The following is a 13,291-nucleotide window of genomic DNA, read 5'->3' on the forward strand; positions in this document are numbered from 1 at the left end:
CTATCCAACTCCCCACTCTCACACACACTGTACCCCATCCAACTCCCCACCCTCACACACACTGTACCCCCATCCAACTCCCCACCCTCACACACACTGTACCCCATCCAACTCCCCACCCTCACACACACTGTACCCCATCCAACTCCCCACCCTCACACACACTGTACCCCATCCAACACCCCACCTTCACACACACTGTACCCCATCCAACTCCCCACCCTCACACACACTGTACCCCATCCAACTCCCCACCCTCACACACACTGTACCCTTTCCAACTCCCCACCCTCACACACACTGTACCCCATCCAACTCCCCACCCTCTCACACACACTGTACCCCATCCAACTCCCCACCCTCACACACACTGTACCCCATCCAACTCCCCCACACTCACACACACACTGTACCCCATCCAACTCCCCACCCTCACACACACTGTACCCCATCCAACTCCCCACCCTCTCAAACACACTGTACCCCATCCAACTCCCCACCCTCACACACACTGTACCCCATCCAACGCCCCACCCTCACACACACTGTACCCCATCCAACTCCCCACCCTCTCAAACACACTGTACCCCCATCCAACTCCCCACCCTCACACACACTGTACCCCATCCAACTCCCCACCCTCACACACACTGTACCCCATCCAACTCCCCACCCTCACACACACTGTACCCCATCCAACTCCCCACACTCACACACTGTACCCCATCCAACTCCCCACCCTCACACACACTGTACCCCATCCAACTCCCCACCCTCACACACACTGTACCCCATCCAACTCCCCACCCTCACACACACTGTACCCCATCCAACTCCCCACCCTCACACACACTGTACCCCATCCAACTCCCCACCCTCACACACACTGTACCCCATCCAACTCCCCACCCTCACACACACTGTACCCCATCCAACTCCCCACCCTCTCACACACTGTACCCCATCCAACTCCCCACCCTCACACACACTGTACCCCATCCAACTCCCCACCCACACACACACTGTACCCCATCCAACTCCCCACCCTCACACACACTGTACCCCATCCAACTCCCCAACCTCACACACACTGTACCCCATCCAACTCCCCACCCTCACACACACTGTACCCCATCCAACTCCCCACCTTCACACACACTGTACCCCATCCAACTCCCCACCCTCACACACACTGTACCCCATCCAACTCCCCACCCTCACACACACTGTACCCCATCCAACTCCCCACCCTCACACACACTGTACCCCATCCAACTCCCCACCCTCACACACACTGTTCCCCATCCAACTCCCCACCCTCACACACTCTGTACCCCATCCAACTCCCCACCCTCACACACACTGTACCCCATCCAACTCCCCACCCTCACACACACTGTACACCATCCAACTCCCCACTCTCACACACACTTTACCCCATCCAACTCCCCACCCTCACACACACTGTACCCCATCCAACTCCCCACCCTCACACACACTGTACCCCATCCAACTCCCCACCCTCGCACACACTGTACCCCATCCAACTCCCCACCCTCACACACACTGTACCACATCCAACTCCCCACCCTCACACACACTGTACCCCATCAAAATCCCCACCCTCACACACACTGTACCACATCCAACTCCCCACCCTCACACACACTGTACCCCATCCAACTCCCCACCCTCGCACACACTGTACCCCATCCAACTCCCCACCCTCACACACACTGTACCACATCCAACTCCCCACCCTCACACACACTGTACCCCATCAAAATCCCCACCCTCACACACACTGTACCCCATCCAACTCCCCACCCTCACACACACTGTACCCCATCCAACTCCCCACCCTCACTCACACTGTACCCCATCCAACTCCCCACCCTCACACACACTGTACCCCATCCAACTCCCCACCCTCACACACACTGTACCCCATCCAACTCCCCACCCTCACACACACTGTACCCCATCCAACTCCCCACCCTCACACACACTGTACCCCATCCAACTCCCCACCCTCACACACACACTGTACCCCATCCAACTCCCCACTCTCACACACACTGTACCCCATCCAACTCCCCACCCTCACACACACTGTACCCCATCCAACTCCCCACTCTCACACACACTGTACCCCATCCAACTCCCCACCCTCACACACACTGTACCCCATCCAACTCCCCACCCTCACACACACTGTACCCCATCCAACTCCCCACCCTCACACACACTGTACCCCATCCAACTCCCCACCCTCACACACACACTGTACCCCATCCAACTCCCCACCCTCACACACACTGTACCCTATCCAACTCCCCACCCTCACACACACTGTACCCCATCCAACTCCCCACCCTCACACACACTGTACCCTATCCAACTCCCCACCCTCACACACACTGTACCCCATCCAACTCCCCACCCTCACACACTCTGTACCCCATCCAACTCCGCACCCTCACACACACTGTACCCCATCCAACTCCCCACCCTCACACACACTGTACCCTATCCAACTCCCCACCCTCACACACACACTGTACCCCATCCAACTCCCCACCCTCACACACACTGTACCCCATCCAACTCCCCACCCTCACACACACTGTACCCCATCCAACTCCCCACCCTCACACACACTGTACCCCATCCAACTCCCCACCCTCACACACACTGTACCCCATCCAACTCCCCACCCTCACACACACTGTACCCCATCCAACTCCCCACCCTCACACACACTGTACCCCATCCAACTCCCCACCCTCACACACACTGTACCCCATCCAACTCCCCACCCTCACACACACTGTACCCCATCCAACTCCCCACCCTCACACACACTGTACCCCATCCAACTCCCCACCCTCACACACACTGTACCCCATCCAACTCCCCACCCTCACACACACTGTACCCCATCCAACTCCCCACCCTCACACACACTGTACCCCATCCAACTCCCCACCCTCACACACACTGTACCCCATCCAACTCCCCACCCTCACACACACTGTACCCCATCCAACTCCCCACCCTCACACACACTGTACCCCATCCAACTCCGCCCCCTTGTTGCCAGGCCCCTATGGAAGGGTTTTTCTGTTGGGCTTCCTGCAGCCTGGGAACCGGACGACCTCGGACCCTGTCCTCCTCAATCTGTGCTGCTGGAGCTCAGCTCGTACTGAGCTTAGACACACAGAATACGGGAGGGAGACAGAGACCAGCTTTTTTTATTCGTTCACTGGATGTGGGGCATCGCTGGCAAGGCCAGCATTTATTGCCCATCCCTAGTTGCCCTTGAGAAGGTGGTGGTGAGCCGCCTTCTTGAACCGCTGCAGTCCGTGTGGTGATGGTACTCCCACAGTGCTGTTAGGGAGGGAGTTCCAGGATTTTGACCCAGCGACGATGAAGGAATGGCCGATATATTTCCAAGTCAGGATGGTGTGTGACTTGGAGGGGAACTTGGAGGTGGTGGTGTTCCCGTGCGCCTGCTGCCCTTGTCCTTCTGGGTGGAAGAAGTCGTGGGTTTGGGAGGTGCTGCCGAAGAAGCCTTGGCGAGTTGCTGCAGTGCATCTTGTAGATGGTACACACTGCAGCCACGGTACGCCGGTGGTGGAGGGAGTGAATGTTTAAGGTGGTGGATGGGGTGCCAATCCAACGGGCTGCATTCTCCTGGATGGTGTCGAGCTTCTTGAGTGTTATTGGAGTAAGGTCCGGGCGCATTCCGACACCCACCCACAAACCGACAGAAAATGGGATGCAGTGAAATGCCTGCAGCAATCAGCCCAATTTCCACCCGAAAAAAATCAGGCAAACCCGCTGGGAAATTGCAGGCTTGGTGAGGAAAGGTTTAAGTGTTCATCTGTACTAAACTGTACAGTCCAATTGCATCTCAAACAACATCTTCTGATCCTCAGGAAACGAGAGACAGCGAGAGGAGAAGCCTGGAAACACCGCAAGGGAATGTCGGCATGGGAGGGAGTCCACGGGCCTTTGGCGGCCTACAGAAAGGCTTCTTGCTCAGGAGCTCAGAGCATAAACCTCAGCAACGGATCACAGGCAGAAACATAGGTGGCCTGAAGAAGGGATTCCTTCTGGGGAAGAACGCCCGTCTGTCCTCCGACACGGACAGGCTGTCCCCTGACCTGGGAGGCGAGGGGCCAGCGAGGGGCGAGGGCCCGGTCCACAGCCTCAGCAGTGGGTTCCTCCAAAGCCCAACAGGAAGGGAATCACCTTACTGGGAAACAAAGGAGCCCGGGGACACGCAGCAGAGGAGTAATGTGGTGGCCCAGGAGAGAATCCCAACACAGAGCGAGGAGCAGAACAGGAGCAAAGTCAGATTAAAATGCAAGAACGTTTTCAAAATGCAACAAAATCTGAGAGAACATCTGGATCGAATGATGCTGATGGGTATGTCACCCTTCCCCATCCCCACAATCCTCCCCGTTCTGTTTCAGTCTCTCTCTTATCCATGGAACCCAATACTTTAATGATTCCCTTTTTCAGTTAACCGGAGGATATTTATTCTGTTCTCTATCAATTTCAAGATTGCTCAATGCTGATTCGTCAAGCTGCTTTCGGCCCAGTTAATCTGTCCCAGGTCTCTTATCTCCCTGAACTTTGTCTTCATCAAGTCTGCTCCCTTATACTTGACTTTTCAATGTCCTTTTCCTATTTACACACTGACCCTAAGTTGAGGTCGGCAATTCCCAATTCTCCGACTCTCATGTTGATCATTTCACTCACTTCATTCCCCCGAACAAAGTCAATCAAAGCTTCTTAACTCCGGCTAGAAACATCTCCAGCAAGTCCTGGATACATCCCAAAAAGTGTTGCTCACATTCCCTTTATTCCCCTTGCCCCCCACCTGCCCAATAAGTGCTTGTTGGAACCAAATAGATATCTTCCAGATGAAAGAATTGCCTCACCGAGACCCACCATTGCAGGTATCCGTCTGTCCTGCAGCACTCCCTGAGGGGGAGGATTGCAAACTGGGTCTGAGACACAATCCTGAGTCAGTCACCTTTGGAGAAATAGCTGATGTTCGGGTCTGAGACGTGCTCCTGGGGTGGGCGGCTGCTCATCACAGACTGCTCCATAAACAGCCAAAGAAGTTTACGGGGAGAGGAGGAAGGGAATACGGGGCAGGCGGGGGGCAATAGCTGGTCTGTGGGAAAAAGCCCCCTTCCCCATGTGAAGAAAGTGTCACTGGAATGAGAACAGGCCCCGACACGAGGGAACAGACCCCCGACACGAGGGAACAGACCCCCGACACGAGGGAACAGACCCCCGACACGAGGGAACAGACCCCCGACACGAGGGAACAGACCCCCGACACGAGGGAACAGACCCCCGACACGAGGGAACAGACCCCCGACACGAGGGAACAGACCCCCGACACGATGGAACAGACCCTCGACACGAGGGAACAGACCCCCGACACGAGGGAACAGACCCCCGACACGAGGGAACAGACCCCCGACACGAGGGAACAGACCCTCGACACGAGGGAACAGACCCCCGACACGATGGAACAGACCCCCGACACGAGGGAACAGACCCCCGAGTATGAGGGAACAGACCCCCGACACGAGGGAACAGACCCTCGACACGAGGGAACAGACCCCCGACACGATGGAACAGACCCCCGACACGAGGGAACAGACCCTCGACACGAGGGAACAGACCCCCGACACGAGGGAACAGACCCTCGACACGAGGGAACAGACCCCCGACACGAGGGAACAGACCCCCGACACGAGGGAACAGACCCTCGACACGAGGGAACAGACCCTCGACACGAGGGAACAGACCCCCGACACGAGGGAACAGACCCCCGACACGAGGGATCAGACCCCCGACACGAGGGAACAGACCCCCGACACGAGGGAACAGACCCCCGACACGAGGGAACAGACCCCCGACACGAGGGAACAGACCCCCGACACGAGGGAACAGACCCCCGACACGAGGGAAGGAACAGACCCTCGACACGAGGGAACAGACCCCCGACACGAGGGAACAGACCCCCGACACGAGGGAACAGACCCCCGACACGAGGGAACAGACCCCCGACACGAGGGAACAGACCCCCGACACGAGGGAACAGACCCTCGACACGAGGGAACAGACCCCCGACACGAGGGAACAGACCCCCGACACGAGGGAACAGACCCCCGACACGAGGGAACAGACCCCCGACACGAGGGAACAGACCCCCGACACGAGGGAACAGACCCCCGACACGAGGGAACAGACCCCCGACACGAGGGAACAGACCCCCGACACGAGGGAACAGACCCCCGACACGAGGGAACAGATCCTCGACACGAGGGAACAGACCCCCGACACGAGGGAACAGACCCCCGACACGAGGGAACAGACCCCCGAGTATGAGGGAACAGACCCTCGACACGAGGGAACAGACCCCCGACACGAGGGAACAGACCCTCGACACGAGGGAACAGACCCTCGACACGAGGGAACAGACCCCCGACACGAGGGAACAGACCCTCGACACGAGGGAACAGACCCCCGACACGAGGGAACAGACCCTCGACACGAGGGAACAGACCCCCGACACGAGGGAACAGACCCCCGACACGAGGGAACAGACCCCCGACACGAGGGAACAGACCCCCGACACGAGGGAACAGACCCCCGACACGAGGGAACAGACCCCCGACACGAGGGAACAGACCCCCGACACGAGGGAACAGACCCTCGACACGAGGGAACAGACCCCCGACACGAGGGAACAGACCCCGGACACGAGGGAACAGACCCTCGACACGAGGGAACAGACCCCCGACACGAGGGAACAGACCCCCGACACGAGGGAACAGACCCCCGACACGAGGGAACAGACCCTCGACACGAGGGAACAGACCCCCGACACGAGGGAACAGACCCCCGACACGAGGGAACAGACCCCCGACACGAGGGAACAGACCCCCGACACGAGGGAACAGACCCCCGACACGAGGGAACAGACCCTCGACACGAGGGAACAGACCCCCGACACGAGGGAACAGACCCTCGACACGAGGGAACAGACCCCGACACGAGGGAACAGACCCCCGACACGAGGGAACAGACCCCCGACACGAGGGAACAGACCCCCGACAGGAGGGAACAGACCCTCGACACGAGGGAACAGACCCCCGACACGAGGGAACAGACCCCCGACACGAGGGAACAGACCCCCGACACGAGGGAACAGACCCCCGACACGAGGGAACAGACCCTCGACACGAGGGAACAGACCCTCGACACGAGGGAACAGACCCCCGACACGAGGGAACAGACCCTCGACACGAGGGAACAGACCCCCGACACGAGGGAACAGACCCTCGACACGAGGGAACAGACCCCCGACACGAGGGAACAGACCCCCGACACGAGGGAACAGACCCCCGAGTATGAGGGAAGAACTCTTTATATGAAGGAGGGGGGGAGGATTCAGGAAAGAGTAAATTTAAAAGCAGCGAGAGAAATGTCAAGGCTCTAGAGCAGTGTAGAGTTTGGGGTAAAAATAAGCAGAGTGGGTCAGGAAGGGACAGAGAGAGTAACAAAGGGAATAAGGCATCAGGGACTAAGGTGACATCAGGGAAAAATAGAGTCAAAGCTAAAGGCTCTATATCTGAATACGCGAAGCATTCGCAACAAAATAGATGAATTAATAGCAGAGATAGAAATTAACAGATTCGATCTAATAGCCATTACAGAGATGTGGTTGCAAAGTGACCAAGGTTGGGAACTAAATATTCCAGGATACTTAACTTTTAGAAGAGATAGGCAAAATGGAAAAGGAGGAGGGGAGCCCTGATAATAAAGGATGGGATAAAGACAGTCGAGAGAAAGGACCGTAGCCCGGAAAATCAAGTAGAATCAGTTTGGGTGGAGCTAAGAAACAGCAAGGGGCAGAAAACATTGGTGGGAGTTGTTTATAGGCCCCCAAACAGTAGTTGTAATGTAGGGTAGAGTATAAATCAGGAAATTAGAGGCACATGTAACAAGGGTAATACAGTAATCATGGGGGACTTTAATCTACATATAGACTGGGCAAACCAATTTTGCAGTAATAGTGTGGAGGACAAATTCATGGAATGTATACAAGATAGTTTTCTAGATCAGTATGTTGAGGAACCAACTAGGGAACAGGCTATTTTATATCTAGTATTGTGCAATGAGAAAGGGTTAATTAATAACCTTGTAGTAAAAGGGGCCTTTAGGGAAGAGTGACCATAATATGATAGAATTTTATATTAAGTTCGAAAATGATTTAGTTAAATCCTAAACTAGGGTCTTAACAAAGTAAACTACGTAGGTATGAGGGGTGAGTTGGCTAAGGTAGATTAGGAAACTACATTAAAAGGTATGACGGTAGACAAGCAATAGCTAGCATTTAAAGAATTAATACATAATTTACAACAAATATACATTCCTTTAAGGCACAAAGGCCCACAGGAAAAGTGGTCCAACCGTGGCTAACAGGAGAAGTTAAAGATAGTATTAGATCAAAGGAAGAGGCTTATAATGTTGCCAAAAAGAGTAGCAAGCCTGAAGATTGGGAAGATTTTAGAATTCAGCAAAGGAGGACCAAGAAATTGATTAAGAAAGGGAAAATAGAATATGAGAGTAAACTAGTGAGAGACATAAAAACAGATTGTAAAAGCTTCTATAGGTATGTAAAAAGGAAAAGATTAGCAAAAGTAAATGTGGGTCCCTTACAGGCTGAGACAGGAGAAATTATAATGGGGAATAAGGAAATGGCAGAGAAATTAAACAAATACTTTGGGCTCAAATTTCACAGGGCCGTGGAGGCGAGAATGGAGGCATGTGGGGTGTTAAAATTGCAAAAAGTGGCAGGCGGGCCCAACCCCGCCTCCATCCTGCCTCCAAGCAATTTTCAAGAAATGGTGTTTACTGCTCCCGTCTCCGTCCCGCCTCCAAGAAGCGGGATAGGCCCTTAAGGCCCTTAACAAGCACTAAATTGCCTCTATAATCCCATTTTGAAAGGCCTTTGTGATTTTAACCCTTTTCCGACGTGAAGCACGCCTGCTCTGAAACACGACGGTGAAACCTGGCAGGAGTACAAGTGGATTGCTGACTATTAGCTGTAGCTCCACCATTAAATAGAATATTTGATCAGCCATCATTTGCAGGTGGCAGGACTTTGTTGTCTCAGGTCGGGGAAAACTTTCAGAAGGCATAACCACAGCAGTGGAAGTTTGGAGCCTGACACCCATCTCCAGTGTGACCTCCTGGGAAACCCCTCTCGCCGCCTTCATTGAGCGCTTCCTCAACTGAGGCATATACCAAGTAATCCTAAGCCCTCAATGTGGAAGTCCCATTAGCAAAATGACACACGCCACAACTGCAGCAGTAGCCATCAGATTTTTTATTTACAGTAACCATCTGATGGCTTTTTAACATTAAACATCAAATTTCACCCAAGTGACTACGTAGTGCTTCCCCTGTGGCTTCAGCAGATGTGGAGGCCCCTTGCTCACTTTCTTGCTGCTCCTGTCTCGACACCTTTGGCGGGCGTCCTCTGGGGTGGTGAACCTGTGAGGGCTCGCCAACATTCTGCTGCTCCTGCAGCTGTGCAGAGGTTGAGACGCCGATCTCAGTTGGGTGTGGACTCTGGTGGGGCTCTGACCGAGGGCTCTGCAGTGGCATAGACGTGTGAGCGCTTGGAGAGCAGCCCCCACTTCCTTGATGTCTGCCACCAACTTCCCTCTCATGGGTCAGGTCCCCCTCAGTGCTTGCAAGTGGCTTGAGAGCACCTTGCTGCACATCAGGGGGGCCATGGGGATCTGTATCTGCACTGGCAGTCCTGCTCAGAACGACTTCCATGAAGGTCTGATTTCTCTGTTCAATAGATGACCATCGCTCCTCCAGAGATGACATTCTATTCAGAACACTCACCATGTTTTCTGCACTCTGGCGACTTATCACCTCCATGGAGGTTGCCATCCTTTCCATGGTGATGCGTTCATGTGCCAATGACTCCACAAAGGCTCTGCTCATGTTCGCAATGGACTCCTCTATTCGCTTCACACTCGCAGCGACCCTGGAGACAAAACCTGCCAGAGATTCTTGCAACTGTTCCTGGAGTTCCAGCACTGCTGATCTTGTGGATGGACCCAGAGGCACAGGGTCGACATGCAGCTGAGCCGAACTGGGAGAGTCCGGCGCCCTCCGACGAGAACTCTCCACTGCTGTCCCTGTCTCCACCATCTGCTGATGCTCACTTGTGAGCTGTAATACACCAGGTGACAACACTACTCTATCTCGCGAAGGTCCCACCGAGGTGTGAGTGTCTGCACTGGTGCTGGGTGTGCTGAATTCTGCTGACGCTGCGCCCTCAAAGGTTGCAGCTTCTTCTGAGGAGTCTGGATGCTCAGGCTCTTCCTCCTGGCTAGTGGGGACGGGTGCTTGCGATGGTCCTGTGGGGGAGTAAAGGAAAGAGTCAGAGATGTGATGCCAAGGTTACATGCACATTGCATGTTGCAGATGATCATAAGTCCATCTGTTTGAGCATCAGAGTCATTATCAGTGACTCATGCAATGTCAGTGAGAGAGATGGAAATCTATTCTGTCACCAGCTTGCTGTGATGCACCCATCTGTACGTCCCCCACTTGGGAATCTTCCTCCATTCCCACGATCTCCAGGACCGCCTCCTCCCAGGTGGTGAGCTGGGCTACTGAGGGTGGCCCTCCTCCTGTCCTCGCTCTTTCCCTTTTATTGTGAGCTCTCTTTTCCTGCAATGAGGGAGACAAGTGGAAGTTGAGTGAGAATGAAGGAGTGAGTGTAGAGAATCCATAGCATAGATGCTTAGAAGGAGACAAAGATGGAGTGAGGTGACTAGACCAAGGGCCCTCCCTGTGTTTTGTAAGTTGTAATTGCATCACAGTGATAGGGAGCTGCATAGTTGAATAGTTAGGTGAATGTGACCATAGAGAGAGAGGGAATGGGTAAGGGTGCATGGATGTCAGTGTCAAGTGGGATGTGGAGGAAGAGATTGCTAAAGCTGAGTGCTGGTGAGGAAAGGCAATGGGGATCAGATTGAGGGTGATGGGAAATTCATACTCACTTTTCCAGTGCGCAGAAGGTCATGAAATCTCTTCCTGCACTGAAGCCAGGTTCTGCGGGGTACTGATAATGAGTTGACCTCCTCTGCCACCTGGACCCACACAACCTTGGTCTGCTGGGGAGGCTTCTTCCTCCCTGAAGAAGGGAAGAGCACCTCTTTATGAGCTCTTGCTCCCTTAACTAAAGCCTGCAGGGCAACGTCATCAAAGCGGGGAGCAGACCTAGGTCTCTGGCTGGCCATTCTTCCTGCAGGTCCCTCTAACATGAAAGGGCAAAAGGTTGGCAGTCTGCAGAAGAAGCAAGGCTTGTTGCAGACCTTAAATGCAGCAGCAATGATGACGTCATCGGAGGCGACTTTCAGACTGGAAAAACTAATTGGGCCATGGGTTCCCACACGCTGGAACTCAATTGCCCACTTAAGTTAAAATCGCTTCATTCTCCCACATCGATTTAGAATCGGGTAGCTAACATGAAAAGCGAATTACACAACCCCAGCCCGCCCCAGTAACAAAATCGAGCCCTTTGTGTCTGTCTTCATGGAAGAAGACGCAAAAAAACTCCCAGAAATAGCCTATAATACACTCTATATTCTATATCCCGGAATATTGAGCTGCCAGCCCTGCCCCTCCCTCAACCATGTCTCGGTGATAGCAACAATATCATACTCCCATGTGTTCATCAACACTTTCAATTCATCTGCCTTGCTCGCAAGACTCCTTGCATTAAAATAAATGCCATCCAGCCTTGCCATACTCCCTTATGCTGTTACATATTTGCTCTGCCTTCCAGGCTGACTTGTTTTTTCCTCTATATTTGGCTGTGCATCACCCTCTACTGTAGCTCCACTCCATATCCCATCCCCCTGCCAAGTTAGTTTAAACCCCCCCGCTAACAGTACTAGCAAACCTCCCCGCAAGGATGTTGGTCCCGTTCTGGTTCAGGTGCAACCCCTCCGACTTGTACAGGTCCCACCTTCCCCAGAAGCAGACCCAGTGATCCAGGAAACTAAAGCCCTCCCTCCTGCACCAACTCTTTAGCCACGCATTCATCTGCTCTATCCTCCTATTCTTATACTCACCGGCACGTGGCACCGGGAGTAATCCAGAGATTACAACCTTTGAGGTCCTGCTTTTTAATCTGCTACCTAGCTCCCTAAATTCTTGTCCTTTCCTTCAGATTGGGGACATCCAGATGTGGAGACTGCGATCAACAGGCACCCTCGCCTATCCCAGCAAATGCGGGACCCCCGCTTTGCTCAGACCATGAAGTGGCTTCACGAGGACCCCGAAGGATTCATGCAGCATTTTGAAGAAAGTGATGAGGAGATGATCTTCATCAAAGATGTGCTGGAAATTATGGGTCAGTGTTTGCATCCCTCTCACTGAGTACAGGAGTGTGTCAGTCTCATTTGATATGGGGGGAGGGTCTGTTTGTAAACTTACTCCCCCAACCCACGTTCCCCCACCCTACACCCCCCCACCCGCAGTGTGATATTGAGCCGCCTCTCAGTGTCACACTAAGTGGCCGTACATTAACAAACATCACCCTCGGGGTACCTGCTCCTGATCACTGTCCAGTCACCCCTGCTAGAGAATGTGTGTGTTTGCTCCGTAACCCTCGATACCCTCACCCAACAGAAACCCAGCAATCTCAGTCTTGAAAGCTCCAATTCACCCCCAGCCTTGACAGCTTTTTGGGGGAGAGAGTTCCAGATTCCCACCACCCTTTGTGTGAAGAAGTGCTTCCTGACATCACCCCTGAACGGCCTGGCTCTAATTTTAGGTTTTGCCCCCCCCTGTTGTTCTGGACTCCCCCACCAGAGGAAATAGTTTCTCTCTATCGACCCTAACAACTCCTTTACTCATCTTAAACACCTCAAATAGCACACCCCTTAATCTTCTGTACTCGAGGGAATACAAGCCGAGCCTGCGCAACCTGTCCTCGTAATTTAACCCTTTAAGCCCCGGGATCATTCTGGTGAATCTGCGCTGTATGCCCTCCAAAGCCAATATACCCTTCCTGAGGTGTGGTGATCAGAACTGAACACAACACTCCAGATGGGGTCTGACCAAGGCCGTGTACAAATACAGCATAACTTCCTCCCCTTTGCGAGGAGCATTCGTAATAAGGTGGAAGAATTCGCTGCGCAAATAGATGTAAACAGAT

The 13,291-nt window shown here is 53.7% G+C and overlaps 1 protein-coding gene across 1 annotated transcript; it reads left to right on the forward strand.

Moving 5' to 3' along the window:
- Window positions 1-3,944: 3,944 nt before the first annotated feature.
- Window positions 3,945-12,484, forward strand: LOC147081159 (uncharacterized; the record flags this gene model as incomplete). Its single annotated transcript, XM_085980926.1, has 2 exons — window positions 3,945-4,434; window positions 12,302-12,484. Coding segments are annotated over exons 1-2 (622 nt in total), but the record flags the coding sequence as incomplete, so codon positions are not given.
- Between the last annotated feature and the right edge of the window lie 807 nt (window positions 12,485-13,291).

Source organism: Somniosus microcephalus, unplaced genomic scaffold (assembly GCF_052327205.1).
Source record: "Somniosus microcephalus isolate GS21.2 unplaced genomic scaffold, FLI_Smic_1.0 scaffold741, whole genome shotgun sequence".
Lineage (NCBI taxonomy): Eukaryota > Metazoa > Chordata > Chondrichthyes > Squaliformes > Somniosidae > Somniosus > Somniosus microcephalus.